We start from the raw sequence: 18,318 nt of genomic DNA on the forward strand, positions 1-18,318 counted from the left end.
CAAAAAGGAAGAACCGAAAGAAATCCCACGTGGAACGTAGTCAGCAGACAAAAGTGGGAAGTTGGAGAAGGCATGAAAAAGATCAGGGACACGGGATGTTCATCAATGAAAAACACTTTATTGCCAATACATGTGAGAACATACAAGGCCCGACATGGTACCGTGTTTTGGTACTAAGTGCCTGCCTCAGGGGTCATTAAGTGTTGTATCCAAAAAAAAAAAACGTTTGAATCAAGCACTTGAGGACTCTCTTAAACGAATGTGAGACCGGTCTTTAAAAAGACATTTATGATCACAATAATCTTTTGACAAGATGCATTGTAGACACTGTATTGGGCCTTGCATGTTCTCGCATGTATTGGCAATAAAGTGTTTCTTCATTGATAAACATCCCATGTCGCTTATCTTTCTCAAGAAAACCTTGAAACCACTTTATCACTGATCCAGAGATTCCAAAAGGTATTAATACACACACAAGTCTTTTCCAGAGATGGGGAAGTGAACTAGAGGACATAAATTGAGGTCACAGAGGGGGGTCAACTTAGGTGTAACATCAGGCAATACTTTTTCACGGAGAGTGGAGGATGCCAGGAATACCGTCTTGGTGGAGGTGGTGAAGACAAAGCCAGTGACGGAATTCAAAACAATAGATAAACAACCTCATGACTGTTGATGCATTATGGGCACGACTGGTGCTTGGATGGCAACTCCAGCAGTGGGAAGTAAGGCCAGTGCCAGGCCGACCTCTACAGTCTTGAACCCTTTATATGGCAGGATCGATCAGGATGGGCTGGAGTGGGCTTCAACAGCAACACCAGCAGTGAGGAAATAAGCTCAGTGCTAGGCCAACCTCTACGGTCTGTGTCCCAAAAATGGCAAAGACAAATCCGGTCAAGTGTGTATATTTTATATCACATTGATATCATATGCTGTGTATCTCAGTGGGGAAGGGGAAGACTTGAAATTAGTGAGTAAAATGTTATTAGTGAGCAATATTGTTGGTTTAATCATATATTGATAATGAATGTAACTCCAGACTCCGCCCTTTCTGTCTCGCCTCACCCCATGCCTGGAATAAACTCCCTGAGGCCATATGCCAGGCCCCCTCCCTGCCCATCTTCAAAGCCTTGCTCAAAGCCCACCTCTTCAATGTCGCCTTCGGCACCTAACCACCATTCTATTCAGGAAATCTGGACTGCCCCTACTTGACATTTCGCCCATTAGATTGTAAGCTCCTTGGAGCAGGGACTGTCCTTTTTTGTTAATCTGTACAGCGCTGCGTAACCCTAGTAGCGCTCTAGAAATGTTAAGTAGTAGTAGTATGTAACTATGCTAGAACCATAATAACAAAACCACTTGTTGGACTATTGGCATGCGATTGTGGTATTGTGCTCCAAGGTTAGATCATATATAACTACCTACAAAATTGCCGACTGCCCTGTTCGCGATATCAGTGTTTAATCATGAAGGAGTGTAATCTGCTTGGAGTGGCAGGAGCAGTTCTGAATGCCTTGTTGGGGGCAGACTGGATGGACTTGTATAGATCTTTATCTGCTGTCATTTACCATGTTACCGTATAGCAGTCCTGGTCCCCATCCACCTTCCCTAAGATTCTCCCCTCTCCCTTGTTCTGGATACTATGATGCATCAAACATTGGTCGACCAGCTCTAGGGTGAGAATGGGTGCCTCTATCCTTTTTGGTGCATGGGGGGGGGGGGGGGGGGAAGAGATTCTTGGGTCAGTGAATTGCAAGCTAGGGTTTTGCATCCCGGCTTTAGCGTCCTGCTTTGTTCATGCCAGGAAGAAGTTCCCAAGGAAGGGCATGGGTGAGACGTTCAGTAAGGCGGCCCGGCTGAAGTGGCAATCCTTAGAGCGACGCATCATGGACATTGTGATGCAGAGAATGACCATCGTAAACTTGGAGGCTGATATGGAACGGTTAATAAAGGTAAAAACTTTTATTTTATTTTTTCATTTTTTTCTGCCCATCATGTTGCACCATTACTTACTGAAAGTTACCATTAGAATTCAATTTAAACTGCGTGACTTGGTTCATTAAGCTTTCGTATCTAGATTACCTCAAATACTGAAAGGTTTTGATACCCTATGCATCTAGTCACTCTGTGGTTGCAGCGTGATTAATTAGTTTGAAGTAGGCCATAAGATTCGTTCTTTTCTGTGATGTTACTATGGGGTTTGAACATTTTTATTGCTGGGTTTCTTGTTTTTTTTTTTTAACTGATTTTATTTCCATACTGTTTTCTGTTGTTTTAATACTTTATATTATAGTTGTTGTTCAGCACTTTGATAGTAATATTGAATAAACATATACATATTGATCACACAGAAGGAAAAAAGAAACCTGGGGGTAGATATTCAGCAGGCAGTGGTCAGCGGTCTTATGTCCACTGCGGGCTGTATTCCCGGATAGTCGGCACTGGTCTTGAATATCCGGCTGCTAAAGCTTATATAGTTAAATGCAATTTTCAGCCCGTAACCATATAAGCTGAACCTCTTAAAGATAGGGCAGCTATTTGTTCGGCCCAAATTACGCGGTTATCCTATGTGGTTAAGGGCTGAATATCCAACAAGGAAAAAACAAAAGGAGGAGAAAATCAAATAAACCTCACGAACGTGTAGACGACAACCGGGTAGTGAGGCAAAACCAACGAGGATTTTCAACATTTAAGGACCTTTAATGTTCTCATAAATTCAACACATTTGAGACCTGACACGGCCGTGTTCCTATTTTGCATGCGGTATGTCACCAGTCTTTTCTGGAGTTTTTAGCAAGCAGAACATGAGAATTTTACTAGAATACGGGCACAGTGACCCTCTAATATTGGACCACTCTTTTTCAACATATTTTAGCTGTATCTACATCGATACCTCATGCTTACAGGTTTATTGACCCTTGAGGCAGGCTCACATGCTGAAACACAGCCGTGTCGGGTCTAAAGTGTGTTGAATTTATGAGAACATTAAAGGTCCTTAAAGCAATTCCAAGATGGCCGCGGATAGTGAAGCACTGTGACGATGCTCCGTGAATTTCTATTCCTAAAAGGGTTTCCTCTGCTGCTTTGCTGCTGGATAAGATGCTTGAGAGACTGGAAAGAGTAAAGAATCTCCCTCCTACCTTAATGCTGACTCATGGCCATGGGGCAGCGATCCATGGAGCAGTTTGTCACAGTTCCCCAACCACGTCTGGGCGTTCCCGCTGGAGCGGACAGAGCAGAGACCGCTGGACAGCAATGTGTCGCTGAGCCCATTATCTCCACCCCCTGCTACCGGCTCTTCGTGTTTCGTTGGAGAGTTGTACAGGAGAAGCCTGGCATGGCAGCCCCAATCCTGTGGGAGATCCCCCAGTCAAGCGACTGAGCAAAGTGAAACAGTCGTAACTACAGGGATCGGAAGAGACTGTTAATCCTCCTGAATCGGGAGTTGGAGGTATAGGTGAGACTTCCTAGTCGACATTTGCTGTTCCTTCTTTGCTCAAGCCACCTGTGGTCACTCTTGAAGATCTATGAAAGGCAGTGGAATCTGTGCACAAGCTCTGTGAAATATTTGCACAAACTGCTTCTCAATCTTTGGCTAAATCACAGTTGACCGAGTCTGAAATTAATACTTTGAAAAGAAATGTTAATTTGGATAGAGGTAAAATCGATTAAGAGCACTCGATCCTCTCTGGTGGTGGGCAAGATGACTATTCATCGAAGGTTGGAATTTATGGAGAACAGAGCTAGGTCTTTAAACTTACATATTTTGAATTTTCTTTGTATAATCTCAGTGGCACCTAGAGAGGTTTTCTATAAGAAATTTTGAAGTTTCCTGAAAATACTATGCCCCCTTTAAATAATATATATTATGTCCCACTTCCTGGGAAAGACTATGGAGGGCCTATACAAACTGAATTCTTTGAATTAGATGTTACTGGCCTGCTGGAAGCTTCTGGTGAAATAGTGACTGGAACTGCCACTTTGTTTCGCTTCGTATTTGCTCAGGACAGAGTGATGTTTGCATTTTGATTTTCAAAATGTAGAATTTCTTGGATATAAGATTAGAATTTTTCCTGATGTTTGTAAAAAAAAAAAAAAAAAAACTTAGGCATGTAGGAAACACTATGAAGCAGGAAACCCTAAGTCTTGGGTTTAAATTTTTCTTACGGTTTCCATGTAAATGTAAGATTCAACTGCATGAGGCATCATATGTATTTTGTGATCCAACACAGCTGCGAACTTCCAGCACAAGAAATCAGGTGTAGAAGCGATTACAGTGAAAGTCTGAGCTAATGGAGTATTATAAATATCTGGGTTGGAGTCTCAGTGCCTGAATGTTAGATTTAATAATTTAAATTATTTTCCTCATTTAGGGGGTTGTTTACTAAAGCTTGAGTTATCTGCAACAAGACCCATAGGAATAAAATGGGTCCTGCTGCAGATAACTCGAGCTAAGCTTTAGTAAACAGGGCAGGTAAGAGCTCTGTTATTTTCTTTCTATTCTTGGAATCCTCCCAATTGTGGTCTGCAATTTTCATTTCAAATTCTTCTTGTTGGTTTTTTTTCTTTTTTTTGTAAGAATTGCTTCTCAATATGAAAAATGCCTATTCAAGATAGTCCCTTAAACTTTGAAAATTCTCGTTGGTTTTGCCTCGCTACCAGGTTGTTGTTAAGGGCTGAATGTCGACATTTTATCCTCGTTGGTTTTGCCTCGCAACCTGGTTGTTGTTAAGGGCTGAATGTCGACATTTAACTACATAAGTGCCAGTTCTGTCCCAGAACCACCCACAAGTTAGCCAGGGTCAGCTCACGAATATTCTGCGACACCAGTTAGCCATGGACAAGTGATTTAAACAGCTGGGAGCCCTATCAGGCCGTTTAAATTGCTTGGAAAATCGGGCGGCTGAAGTTTTGTGTCTCTTATTCTGTTTTCCTCTCGGAGAGCAGCTGACCGTCTCTGCTTTGATCTTGCAGAAGCGGGAAGAGTTGTCTCTTCTACAGGAAGCACTGCTGCTAAGGAAGGAGAAGTTACAGACGGAGGCCTCGGAGGATGAGCGAGGCCTCCAGGAGCTGGCCGAAGAGATAGAGGCGCTCACTGCCAACATTGACTACATCAACGACAGCCTCTCAGACTGTCAGGCCACCATCATGCAGATTGAGGAGACCAAGGTCAGTGTCTGGGGTGGGGGAGGGGACCTCTAGGTCACCACCATGCAGATCGTAGAGCTGTGTCAGTAGAGGTCATCCCATCTAAACCCCCTGATTCTGTAACTGAGTGCCTGCATTTTTATGCCCTTTACATGCATACATTTCCAGAATGGTAGCATTTACTTAGGGAAGTGTACGCTTGCGCACCGAGTACTAGCAGGGAGCCTTAGCGCAGTTCTGTAAGGGTAATGCGCAAGTGGCATAGTGTGTAAATGCAAGTGGGGCGTGTATATGGGTAGAGCATGGGTGGGGCTCCCACTTATGCTTATAGCTTACAGAAAACATTGTTACGCACGCCCATGCCAAATTTACACCACCTCAGTTTTGCCAGGTCTGTGGCTGGTGTAAGGCTAAAGCAGCTAGGGCTCTTCAGCTTGGAGAAAAGGCGGCTGAGGGGAGATATGATAGAGGTCTATAAAATAATGAGTGGAGTTGAATGAGTAGATGTGAACCGTCTGTTCACACTTTCCAAAAATACTAGGACTAGGGGGCATGCGATGAAGCCACAATGTAGTAAATTTAAAATGTATCGGAGAAAACGTTTCTTCACTCAACGTGTAATTAAACTCTGGAATTCGTTGCCAGAGAATGTGGTAAAGGTAGTTAGCTTAGCGGAGTTTAAAAAAGGTTTGGATGGCTTCCTGAAGGAAAAGTCCATAGACCGTTATTAAATGGACTTGGGGAAAATCCACTATTTCTGGGATAAGCAATATAAAATGTTTTGTACTTTTTTGGGATCTTGCCGGGTATTTGTGACCTGGATTGGCCACTGTTGGAAACAGGATGCTGGGCTTGATGGACCTTTGGTCTTTCCCAGTATGGCAATACTTAAGTACTTATGTAAATGTCAGGTCTGCTGATGTTGGGTTACGCAAGCATTCTGTAATGAACTCTGGGTGCACAGGTGCCGTTACAGAATAGGATCTCACTACATCCCATTGGGGTTCCTAAAAGGAAGAGCCCAGCTGCAGAACTGCCTCCTAAATGGATACAGTTACTTTCTTTCCTCCTGGTGTTCATTTCTGCTAATGGTTAGGAAGTTTGCTCCAGGTCTAAAACTTTCAGGGCTGCTTTGCTACCAGTAGAGGTTGCTCATACTGCTTACCTCACCATCCTCCAGGAGCATGAAAGCTGCGTTGCTATTAGATGAACTGAAAAGAAATCAGCTTTTTTGCCAGACATTTCCCACATTTGCTTTTCACACAGGGCTGCAATTGGCTGCCTTTTTGTGAGTCTCTTTAATCTTGGTATGCTTCCGTTCCCAGGAGGAATGGGATTCCACAGACACCTCGGTTGTCATCAGTTCCTGTTCTCTTGCCGAGGCTCGCCACCTGCTGGACAATTTCCTCAAGGCATCAATTGACAAGGTAAGCAGAACCTGAAGCTTAGAAGGTGCTCTGCTGAGTGCGAGTCTGGTCTTGGAGTGAGTGAGGGCATATTGGCAGGTTAGTGGGTATGAGGAAAGCTTGCACTGATGCTGCTCACTCTGTACCTGCTCTGGGTGGGGCACAGTGAATGTGTTCTTAGAGAAATGTATATACCATGTGGAAGCTGCAAGCATACAGCAGGCAATTCTGTAAGGGGTCCTTTTACTACGGTGCGCTGAAAAATGGCCTATGGTAGTGTAGGTGCGGGTTTTGGGCCCGCGCAGATCCATTTTTCAGTGCGCCTGCAAAAAAATGCCTTTTTAAAATTTTGCCGAAAGTGGACGTGCAGCAAAATAAAATTGGGTCTGAGACTTTACCGCCGGCCATTTTTTTAAATTTGTACCCCGCGCTTTCCCACTCATGGCAGGCTCATTGACTTAGTGATAAGGTCTCTCGCATTAACTATGCGGTAATCGCCTACACACATCAAGTCAGTTACTGCCAGATTTTTACCACGCGCCAGAAAATAAAATATATTTTCTGGCGCGCATAAAAAATGAAATTACTGCAAGGGGCCACGCGGTAGCCAGGCGGTAAGTAAAAGTGCCCCTTAAGTAGGTGTTAAAAAAGGACCTGAAGTAAACAATAATAAATATACCAAGAAGACTAATAATGATTATGAAGGAAAAACCATACGCTTAAAAAATGCAGTCTCACATCAAAATAGCAGCTAAACAAAACACGTATCTTGAGAAAAACTTACCTTAAATGATCTGTAATGTTCTTTTTTTGAAGAAATATCAGGAGCAATCCATCAATGACTTCAAGAAACTCAGTAACAGGACGTCAGACTCACAGAAGCAGAAGCCTGCGCGGCCACATTGGTGATCTGCAAGGGCCGACTTCTACATGGAATGTTGCTAGTGGAATAGCAACATTCCATGTAGAATCTCAAATAGTAGCATCAGTGGAGGAGTGGCCTAGTGGTTAGGGTGGTGGTCTTTGGTCCTGAGGAACTGAGTTCGATTCCCACGTCAGGCACAGGCAGCTCCTTGTGACTCTGGGCAAGTCACTTAACCCTCCATTGCCCCATGTAAGCCGCATTGAGCCTGCCATGAGTGGGAAAGTGCGGGGTACAAATGTAACATAAATAAAAAAATTATTAGTCTTTTTGGTACCTCTATTATTAAGTTATTTACTTCTGATCCTTTTTTTTTTTTTTTAGTTAATTTACTTTGACTGGAAGATTATAGAATGTGTTTGGTTTTTTTGGTTTCCTTATATTTTGGCAAAAATGTACATGCCAGTTATGCACATAAATGTTTAGATTACTAACATATAAACATGTATGTACATACGTGCTGCCTCGGTACCATTCTGTAACATTTCAATAATGCTAGTTTGCAGATGGGTATACATATGCACAGCGTCTGGGTGGAGGATACAGTTACACACGTAACTTGCAGAATACTTTGTTACATATGTATCGCCATTAACTTAGGCGTGAACAGTTAACACCAGCTCAATGCCTGGCATAAGTGCTTGTGTCTAGGTGCACGCACTCTGTTTATTTAGTACAGCACAGTACAGTCTCGATTATCTGACCTAAATGGGACCGACCCATTCTCAGATAACTGAAAAGTCAGATTACCGAAGGTCTGATAATCGAGACTTTACTGTATTCTACAAAGAAAAGGATTTGATGTACTGCCTTTCTGTGGTTACAATCAAAGCAGTTTACATATTATATACAGGTACTTATTTTGTACCTGGGGCAATGGAGGGTTAAATGACCTGCCCAGAGTCACCTGCATACTTTCCTTTATAGACTGTGCCAACCAGATGCTCTCTGGGTGCCTATATAAAGGCGAATTGTTATAGAATTGACTTCACAAAAGTGCTTTACAAGTGCGTGTTGCAAATTTGTACTGTATTTCTCTGTTTGCTTCATCTTCTCATTCTTTCTGATACTAAAATTGAAGAAAGACCATGTTTTATTCATTTAGGGACTACAAGTGGCCCAGAAAGATGCCCAAATCCGCCTACTGGAAGGTCGCCTGAGGCAGACGGACATGACTGGCTCCTCCCACAATCACATAATCCTGGATGCATTACGGGAGAAGGCTGAATCCAACCCCGAGCTGCAGGCACTCATTCATAATGTGCAGCAAGGTACACGGAGCAGTGAGACTTATAAAGAGTTTAGAGAAATGACTTAAATGTGTGCTCAGCCTAAACCCTTGAGGGCATGAGGCCTTCAACACTGCAGGTGCCTCTGAATCAAGGCACTGGGGTACTGTGTTGGACAGAACCTGGAATCTCTTCACATCAAGAGATTTATGGTCTGTTTTCTTCTACCCAGGGATGGGCTTTATCTTCAGCCCTAGTGATGTCAACGTGTCTACAATAGTCCATCCCACCTTTCCATTATTATTACATAACATTTGTATCCCACACATACCGTTGGTGTGGCTTACATAATTGGAGAACTGGGCAGACCCCAGGAACATTACAAGCCAATTTAAGACATATCGTAAATCAACTAAATTTCTAATTTACACCCAAAATATTTCCTGAATAAAAAGTATAATCTGTGTTCCCTTGCTGTCCCCCAAGCATGTTTGCTTATATCTTCTGGTTTCTTTGTCTTGCTCCAGAAAATGGTTACTGCAGTACGGACGAAGAGGTGTCAGAATTTAGCATGGCATCGGAAGGCAGGTGAGTTTATTCAGAGGTTTGCCATCCTGGAAAGCCTAAATCACTGAGGGCCAGATGCACTAAACTTAACAAGCCCTTAACAAGCCATTAACGATCAAGTAGTAAACCCTGGCATGCACTAAACACTTTTTTCCGAACGGTAGCAGCTAACGAAAACGGAATGCAGATGAGCAAATCGTGTAGAAACCCTATTGTAATGAGATGCACTAGCCTTTTCCAATTGCCTAAATGCTGGAAAATCTAACGAGAGGTTGGGGCTGCACGGGATTGGAAAAATTATTAAAATGTAAAAAAAAAAAAAAAATCAGGGGGCTAAAACGGAGGTGAGAGGCGCTGTCATATCAGTGCAGGGGGCCCGGCATGGAGGGAGCGGCGACGAGGAGGGTAGCTGGGCAGGGGAGAGAGCAGCATTGATGGATGGGGGGGCGGGAGGCCAAGGGAAAGAGGAGGGTTGCTGGACATGGGGGGAGGGCAGGGGAGAGAGCAGGGTTGCTGGACATGGGGGGAGGGCAGGGGAGAGAGCAGGGTTGCTGGACATGGGGGGAGGGCAGGGGAGAGAGCAGGGTTTGTGGACAGGGGGAGGCCATAGGAAAGAGGAGGGTTGCTGGATATGGGTGGAGGGCAGGGGAGAGAGCAGGGTTGGTGGATGGGAGAGGGGGAGGTCAGGGGAGAGAGGAGGTTTGCTGGACATGGGGGAGGTCAGGGGAGAGAGCAGGGTTTGTGGACAGGGGGAGGCCATAGGAAAGAGGAGGGTTGCTGAACATGGGGGAGGCAGGGGAGAGAGGAGGTTTTCTGGATATGGGTGGAGGGCAGGGGAGAGAGCAGGGTTGGTGGACGGGGGGGGAGGTCAGGGGAGAGAGGAGGGCTGCTGAACATAGGGGGAGGGCAGGGGAGAGAGCAGGGTTGGTGGACGGGGGGGGGGGGGGGAGGCCATAGGAAAACAAAAAACTCGCCCGTTTTAGTGGGCTTAATGGCTAGTCTCTATAATAAATGGTGTTCTGTTGATTTTTTTTCTCTTTTTTTACTATTATGTCGAGCTTCCTTCAGTCCAGCTTTTGATCAGTTGGAATGGGGATGTCCCAAGTGCTCTTCATTTTTCATAATTCTCTTAAGGCTGTGATCTAGTGTGTCTCTAGTGCAGCAATGTTTACAAAGTTTCCAGTGAATGAAATGGTTCCACCTTCTTGTGCCTTTCTGTATTAATTTTCTGCCATTGCAGCCATCTGGGCAGGAGATTTGCTAGTTTTAATACTTGCATAACCGAGGTCACAGCACACTGTGACACCTTCTGGATTGGCCTCTGTAATGGGTTACAACAACCAATGGAAAGGTCGACAATGAAAAAATGAATAGAAAATGCAGAGAGAAAACTGCAGGAGGGGTGGGGAAAAAAAGGGGAAAATCAGTTAGTTAAGTTCCATATGCACTAGTGGCTTGCCAAAGGGCAGAAAAAGGACACTGAAAGCACTGAGGGGCAGCTGTGAGATCTGAACAGCTGGCCTTCATGTTCCTCATGCCTATGCATCATTCCTTTATTCTACAAGGAGTAGAGGGGGGGGGATTTGAAAAAGATTATATGCAGGGAAACATGTATCTACCCACACAAAACTCCTGGTTGTTTCACTGAAATCTGGATAGGCAGCCTAGCTCTTAATTTTTCTGAGGGAGACAAATTCAACTTCATTATATAAGAGTGTTGTGTTTAGATATGGCAATACCTTTGCAAAGACCCCCCTTTAAGCCTACTTATAAAAACAACATAGATGCCTGTGTTGCTTTTATGAAATAGGTTCCCAGAACCAGACTCAACAGTGCAGAAACTGAAGGTGACTGCAACTGGTGCATGTATAAACCCCGGGAAAACGGTGATCTAAGTTCCTGAAAATGGGCGGTAGAAACATTTTGTTGCACCCCTTGATATTCAGCCACCAATGAGGAATTCTGTAACAATTATAATTCCTATTTGTTGGGCTTAATCATTGCCATGAAGTCTCTGATAACAAAGTGCTCTGTCTCTTAGCTTTTCACAGTCTTTTGCCATGAAGGGATCGGCCAGCCAGGATGACTTTAAGTGTAAGGTAAGTTTAGTTAAGACATGGAAGTTTGGGGAGGGGGTTGAACGTTTTTATTTATGCTGTTACAATGTTACAAACACGAAATCATCTTTGACAAGATGTGTCTGGTAGCGCTATACAAATGCTAATAATAATAATAATATGCCCGAATATTACCATACAATAATTATAAGAAACAAATAATGAAAACAATTTAATGTACATCTAGGCTATTAGTCCACAAATCAAGGAGATCCAAGAAACCGAAATCCACAGGAAGTTAGAAAACAAAAGTTTTGTTTTAATATCTTATTTACCCTACGAGACAGACAGTATAGCTAAGACTCGGTGGGGAATTCAGTCCTCGTGATTCACTCTACATTTTTTTTATAGGATGTGTAGGCCGAATATTTGTTTTGTTTTGTTTAGTTTCCTGTGCCATTTGTGGGATTTTTCATTTAGTTTTGTGTTTTTTAAAAAAATTTTTGATTTTGTTTTGAGGGCTACATTAATCTGAACTTTTCTTTAATCGGGATGAATAGTGCACACTATTAACGATACGGGAAAAGTCCAAAATTTTCTGTTTTCTTCGATATCATTTCATTTATAAAATGAAATCAGACAAAGTTTCAAACAAGTGTACATCTCTACTTTTTTGCTGGACTGATGCTGGAATTACAGTATCTGGTCTTCAAAGTTCAAGTGCCACCGTGCTGCTGCCCCCTACCACCACAACCAATATCCCCGCTGCCCCGGTCCTACCTGAAGGGCCCTGGTGGTCTGGTTGTCTCTGCGTGGGGTGGGGGGTGGGGAGCATGTTCCCGTCCACTGCGCTGCCACTATTCCTCCGCCTGCCGGCACCACCATGTTTTCAAAATGGCAGCCGAGGCGTCCCGCGGTAGTCTCTCATGTCTCGACAGCCTCGCGAGACTTCCGCAGGGAGTCTCGGCTGCTACACAGTGGTGCCAGCACAATGAGCAGGAAAGAACATGTCCCCCCCCCCCCCACCACCACCACAGAGGCCACTAGATCACCAGTGGCGCATTTTGTAGGACCGGGAGGGCTGTAGTGTGCAGTGGGCTTCCGGACAGAGACTCTGGGCCCTCAGGCATTGCCCGGTTGCCTGAATGGTCAGTCTGCCCCTGGTTGGACCAGTGAAAGGTGAAAGTATCACAGTTTGCAAAGACACCAGATTTTCCCAGAAGTGTCACAGCTTCTAGAACTTTATATCACAGAATCTTTTCCTTCCTACGATTGTGTCGGAGAACAGGCTAGTAGTGATGCATGGATGGCTCTGCCAGTCAGCTGGGCAGCCTGTTAAAACCAACACGTGCACCTTCATAGGGCATGCAGCCTGGAAACCCTTGTGGCAGATATTCTGTGTCCTCGCTGCAGAGAGAGGGGAGCTCATTCCTCAAATCCTTGTTTACTCCAGAGGTGCAGATTCAGCTGGCACAGTATCTGGATTTATCCACACTGTCCATGTTATTGGAGGCACTGTATATGTGTGTGATGCAGTGATCGCACTGATACTATGTGGATGTTTTGGCATGCAGGCTGTGTGGAAGGTTTTACTTATGTGAGCTAACAATATCTTTCTTCTGTCAGTGGCACTCAATCACAGATGAATAACTGGATTTAGCTTGTGGCTTGTTAGTGGCAGCAGCACCAGGCAAGTTACATTTAGGTACATGAGGTATTTCCCTGTTCCCAGGGGATTTACAATTTTAAGTTTGTACCTGAGACAACGGAGGGTTAAGTGACTCACCCCAAATCACAAGGAGTGGCAGTGGGATTTGAACCCTGGCTTCCCTGGTTCTCTGCTCTAACCATCAGGCTACTCCTCCACTCCAGGCACAGGGCAGTCTAGTGGTTTTACTCAAGGTTACAGAGACAGCAGGACAGAGGAATTTGAACTTGCTTCCCTTGAAGTAAAGAAGGGACTCGCCATCACACCACACCTGGTACCTGAATCTGGAAGGCTTTCAAAATGTGCCTTGATCAGCTCTGCATTCTCTTTCTAGGGGGAGCCCCGACTGTCTGGCCAAATGAAGGCGGTGTCTGCGGAGTATCTGGGGCCAACTCTGGGTGCATCCACCAAGAACATCACTAAGTCGCTGGCTTCACTCATGGAGATTCAAGAAGACGGTACTGGTTTCTCTGTCAGGGATCCGTATTACAAGGAGAAGGTGTCCAGAACCTTCAGCCTTCCCATCAGAGGAAACACTTTGTAAGTGTAATGAGAAGTGGGCCCCGATATTCAGAGCGATTTAAGTAGGTAGGAGAGTCTCTGACCTGCTTAAATCTCCAACTGCTGAATACTCAACGGCACTAAACCGAGGAGTGCTGCTGAATATCATCTCTGACCACCTGTGTTAAAAGTGGACAGATGAGGGATGATACGAGGGGGTGGCACTGGGGAGGAGCCAGTGGTTATGTGGGTGCTGGAAATCTTCAGTGCCAGGACCCGCATAGCTAATCCGTGTAACTATGCAGCTCATCGCACTGAATTTCGTCCGGGACCTACATTACTTTTTTATTTATTTAATATTTTTGAAGCCCCTCCCCCCCACATACGATCTTCCAGTCTTCATTAAAGCCCCCTTTCCTTCCCCCCTCCCAGAATGGACCCCCAACCCCCTGGGCCTGCTTGATATCCCAAGTAGGGGACGATGGGGGGCAGGAGTGAAGCCCATTTGGTCCTACACCTTGTGGCGGCTAAAAGTTGGCTCTTGTGAGAGTAAGAACTCTTGTCCTTATGAATGAGAGAGAAATAAAATCCTGATTTTTAATTCCTGCTTCCAGACCCAGACAGGGACGAGGGTCAGATACGTCTCCACTCATGAGGAGAAAATCATACGACCGGGGACAGCCTTCTAGGTAAGTACAGTACATTTTAAAGAGATGTTAAAATTACTGTAGACTCCAGTCAAAAAGACAAATATTCAAATTCTTTTTCCTTAGTTGCACATTTATACGCTTCATTTAGGAAGCATTTTGAATTGTAAGTGCCTGTTTTGATGATATGTTCCACCATGTTCAAGTTTGTTGTCTGTAATGTGTGGAATAGTAATGTGTAAATTAAATCATTAGTAAAATTTTCCCAGATTCTCTGAAAGGTATCCTTTGTATTATACATGTACGTTTGAGGCTGTTAAGCCAGGCTATTTCAATTCGTTATAAGGATCTCTTTCAGCAGGTTTCTAACATATTAAAATAATTCTATCCAATGTTCAAGTTCATAGGTTGACACTCCTCCTTCTCTCCAGGTCTTCAGATGCCTGTTTCACACCTCCATCCTCTCCTCCCACCAGACCACGCAACGACAGGAACGTTTTCTCTCGCCTGACCAGCAACCAGAGCCAGGGCTCCGCACTGGATAAGTAAGGCGGCTTATTTTGGGGTCTGACATGGGGGAAGGCAGCCTCAGAGGGATCGGGCATCACAAGCCACTGACCTGTTAGCTCTGCATGTGAAAGTCTCTGTATATCAAGTCTCCTGTTGTGCCATCTTCTCTGTTTCTTGGCACGGGCCACGCAGTAGTTCCGAATTGGCATGCGTTTGGCGGGTGTAGGCACCTACACGGCTTTTTTTTTAAATTTATTTATTTATTATTTGTTACATTTGTATCCCACATTTTCCCACCTATTTGTAGGCTCAATGTGGCTTACATATTACCAGAGAGACGTTTGCAGAGTCCGGTGTGAACAAATACAGGGTGATGTTGTGGTAAGATGAAAAAGTTCATGTGGCACAGCCACATTAGGGCATCGTCTAACGGAAGGTTTGTGTTATGTCCATTACGTTCTTTAGTTTTGTTGTGTTGCAGAGATCAGGCGTTTATGTTGGATCGGTAGGGTATGCCTTTTTAAACAGGTTGGTTTTTAGTGTTTTCCGGAAGTTTAGGCTTAGTAAAAGGGCCCCTCACCCTCCCTCCCCGATACTCAAAACCATTTGACTAGCCAGGAATGGCACCTGGCCAGTTAAATGGCACTTAACCAGCTATCCAACGATATTCAGCAGAGACTAGCTGGTTAACCCCAGCTGAACATTCCCGGTTAGTGCCTAGGAGATAACGGACTATATCACGTGATATAGCCGGCTATCCCGAATATATTCAGGCCGCTTAAATAGCTGGTATGTCTTTAGCTTGTTTAAAGGTAACTGGCTATCTTTGAATATCAGCTTAGCTGGTTAACTGTAAACCAGCTAAAAATAAACCAGATATTCAATTCCGGTCACCGGAAACAGCTCGGCATTGAATATGCGGGCCGACCGCAAGAGTTAGTGTTCCCTCCCGCGGTCTGAATATTAGCCCCTCAACTTCTATTAATTTAGGGTCCAATATTCAAAATGATTTGAAAGGCTCCTGCCCAGATAAAGCATGCTCAGTGGGTCAGGAGGATACCTAACCAAGCAGTGTCACTAAATATCCCAGGCAGTGGGCCGAAACGGTGTCTGGGTGGAGCCAACAGTTAATGTGGTCATCGGTGATATTCAGTGCTGGTGCCTGGGAAGCTAACTGGGAAGTAGGATTGGATAAACAGCAGTCCTATCTTGGCCCAGTTAGCTATGTGGGTTTAGCACTGAACATTTTCCATACCCACATAACTTCTTGGGTACTGCCACTGACTCAGATATCGATGTGCTGGTACTTGGATTAAAACGATGATGGCCAGTGTCTCAGTATCGCTACATTAGTATAATTCACAGGTTTATGTTCCACCTCCTTCCAAGATTAATGGTACAAAGGAGCTTCCCATTCCGAAACATAAAATGCACGTCCAACGTTGAACTAAACAAAATAAAAGAATACATTAGGAAACCATGAATTTTATAAGGATTTGGCGTAATATCCAAATGTAGGTTTGATCGTGAAGGCACTTTGAGCTTTGCTGCTGGTACAGAAGGGTCGGCAACAGTGGCACAGGAGGCCAATCATCAGGGCCGTGGCACCCTGAGCTAACTTTTTGTATTGGCAGCCCTGGGGTGGTATCTGTCCCCTTACCAAAAAAAATCCTATTTACAGGAGACTTCAGATTTATAGACTTGTAGCTTCTGTACCGTTGTTGATAAAGATCATGGAGGTGTGGGTTATGTTATACTAGACTTTGAGCCCGTAAAAACGGGCTATTATAGGAAGGGGGGGGTTGAAAGGCCCGCCCCCGCCACCGAGCCATCACCACCCACCTTCCACCCGGCCGGGCCCTCGCTCCGCTATTGAAACAGCGAGGGTCCGGGAACCCAGCACTGAGCTCTGCTGAGCTGCCGACGTCGGCCTTCATTTTTCTTCTCTGCCTGTCCCGCCCTCGTGTGACGTAACGTCGTCGAGGGCGGGACAGAGGCAGAGAAGAAGAAGGAAGGGCGATGTCGGCAGCTCAGCAGAGCTCAGTGCTGCGTTCCCGGACCCTCGCTGTTTCAATAGTGGAGCGAGGGCCCGACCGGGTAGAAGGTGGGTGGCGGCGGCGACTCGGGTGGGGGGAGCGTTAGACGGCGGTATCCCTCCCTCAGAAATGCGCAGTACAGACCCTCTGTGTTCTGCCCCCCGTCATCACGTATTGACATGGGGGCGGGGCAGAGAAGGTCTCTACTGCGCATTTGCGAGTGAGTACGGTCACTCGCCGTTTATATGTTTGATTGATAAATGTGATTTGTTGCACCCTTCCCAGTCAGGCTTTTGGAAAGGGATTAGCACAGAGAGGTTCTGGAAGCTTTAGTGGCTCACAGAAAATATCTTTTGAATTGGGGTCAGAGTGCCACAATTATTCAATTTGATCTATCGAGTGCCTTTGATCTAGTTGATCATGACTTATTATTATTTATGCTGGACAGCTTTGGTTTACAATGTGCAGTGCTGAATTGGTTTAGGGGGTTCTTTTCATCAGTTGTCGTTACAGGGTTAAGATGCACGGTATCCTGTCAGATGTTTGGTTTGCAACTTGTGGGGTCCCTCAGGGATCACTACTGTCTCCGGTATTGTTTAACCTTCTGTTACAGCCATTGGGAAATGCTCTCAAGGGTTTAAAACCGCATATCTTAATTTTATGCAGATGGCATTACTATCTTGATATGAGTATATACACTGGGTATTCTTAAAGTCAGTTTCTTGTATATGAATATAAGTAAAAATCAGAAACTCCAATTTTAACTTCAAAATTTAAATATACAAACAATGAATAGATGAAAACATTTTTTATAATATGTGCTCAGTTTTAGGTGTATACACTTAAACTCAGGAACTGAGATGTTATAGCACCTTTCCATACATCATAGCACACCCTGCCTCCTCCTGATAAGTTATAACTCAATCAAATCTTCAAAGTAAACCAAAAAGAATTTTTTTGTTAATACAGATTATGTAGCACTGTTACTTAGCTTAATCAGTGGGTTTAATGCAGTCAATGGTGTGTACACGTCGCTTCATACAGATTCCTGGTTAGCGTATAACTTTTTTTTATATATAGTGCAAAACTTCTTCATTCAAAACAACACAACTTCCCAAGTTCCCTACATGGGCCATGTTTCGCCAGTCAAATGGCGTCTTCAGGGGAACTCAAGATACAGCAACTTCAGAAGGAAAACTTCTCCAAATTGGTCTTAGCCTGGTGTGGGCGTTTTTTTTTCACAGGCTAAGACCAATTTGGAGAAGTTGGTGGCATGGGGGGGGGGGGGGGGGGGCGGCTGCACCAGGAGGGGGGCTAAGATGTGCCCCCTCACCTCAGGCTCTGGACCCCCCTCCCGCCAAAGTCTGGCTATGCCCCTGGTTTAAAGGTAGACTGAATTGGGATTTTGGTTTCCTTTACCACAGGCCCCCTGAGCCAGTGCCTCACCAGACCCTTTCACCTATCTGGACAATCAGCCTCTCCTGAGACTACCCTTTCCCAGTCCCTGATTTTTCCTGTGATTTGTTATAGATGATAGTCTTCATCCATCTTGAGGCTCTGAAATAGCATAACAAAGGAAGTTCCCTTTTC

General features: G+C 44.7%; 1 protein-coding gene across 1 annotated transcript in view; it reads left to right on the forward strand.

The window, feature by feature from the left end:
* The window catches only part of KIF21B (kinesin family member 21B), a 117,044-nt gene that overhangs the window by 71,937 nt on the left and 26,789 nt on the right, over window positions 1-18,318 (forward strand). The window contains exons 19-27 of the mRNA XM_030221415.1: window positions 1,802-1,949; window positions 4,972-5,166; window positions 6,471-6,572; window positions 8,579-8,744; window positions 9,230-9,290; window positions 11,311-11,368; window positions 13,369-13,574; window positions 14,150-14,224; window positions 14,614-14,727. Of these exons, the coding sequence (XP_030077275.1) occupies window positions 1,802-1,949; window positions 4,972-5,166; window positions 6,471-6,572; window positions 8,579-8,744; window positions 9,230-9,290; window positions 11,311-11,368; window positions 13,369-13,574; window positions 14,150-14,224; window positions 14,614-14,727 (1,125 nt within the window). The remainder of the gene's footprint in view (window positions 1-1,801; window positions 1,950-4,971; window positions 5,167-6,470; window positions 6,573-8,578; window positions 8,745-9,229; window positions 9,291-11,310; window positions 11,369-13,368; window positions 13,575-14,149; window positions 14,225-14,613; window positions 14,728-18,318) is intronic.

Source organism: Microcaecilia unicolor, chromosome 12, assembly GCF_901765095.1.
Source record: "Microcaecilia unicolor chromosome 12, aMicUni1.1, whole genome shotgun sequence".
NCBI classification, from domain to species: domain Eukaryota; kingdom Metazoa; phylum Chordata; class Amphibia; order Gymnophiona; family Siphonopidae; genus Microcaecilia; species Microcaecilia unicolor.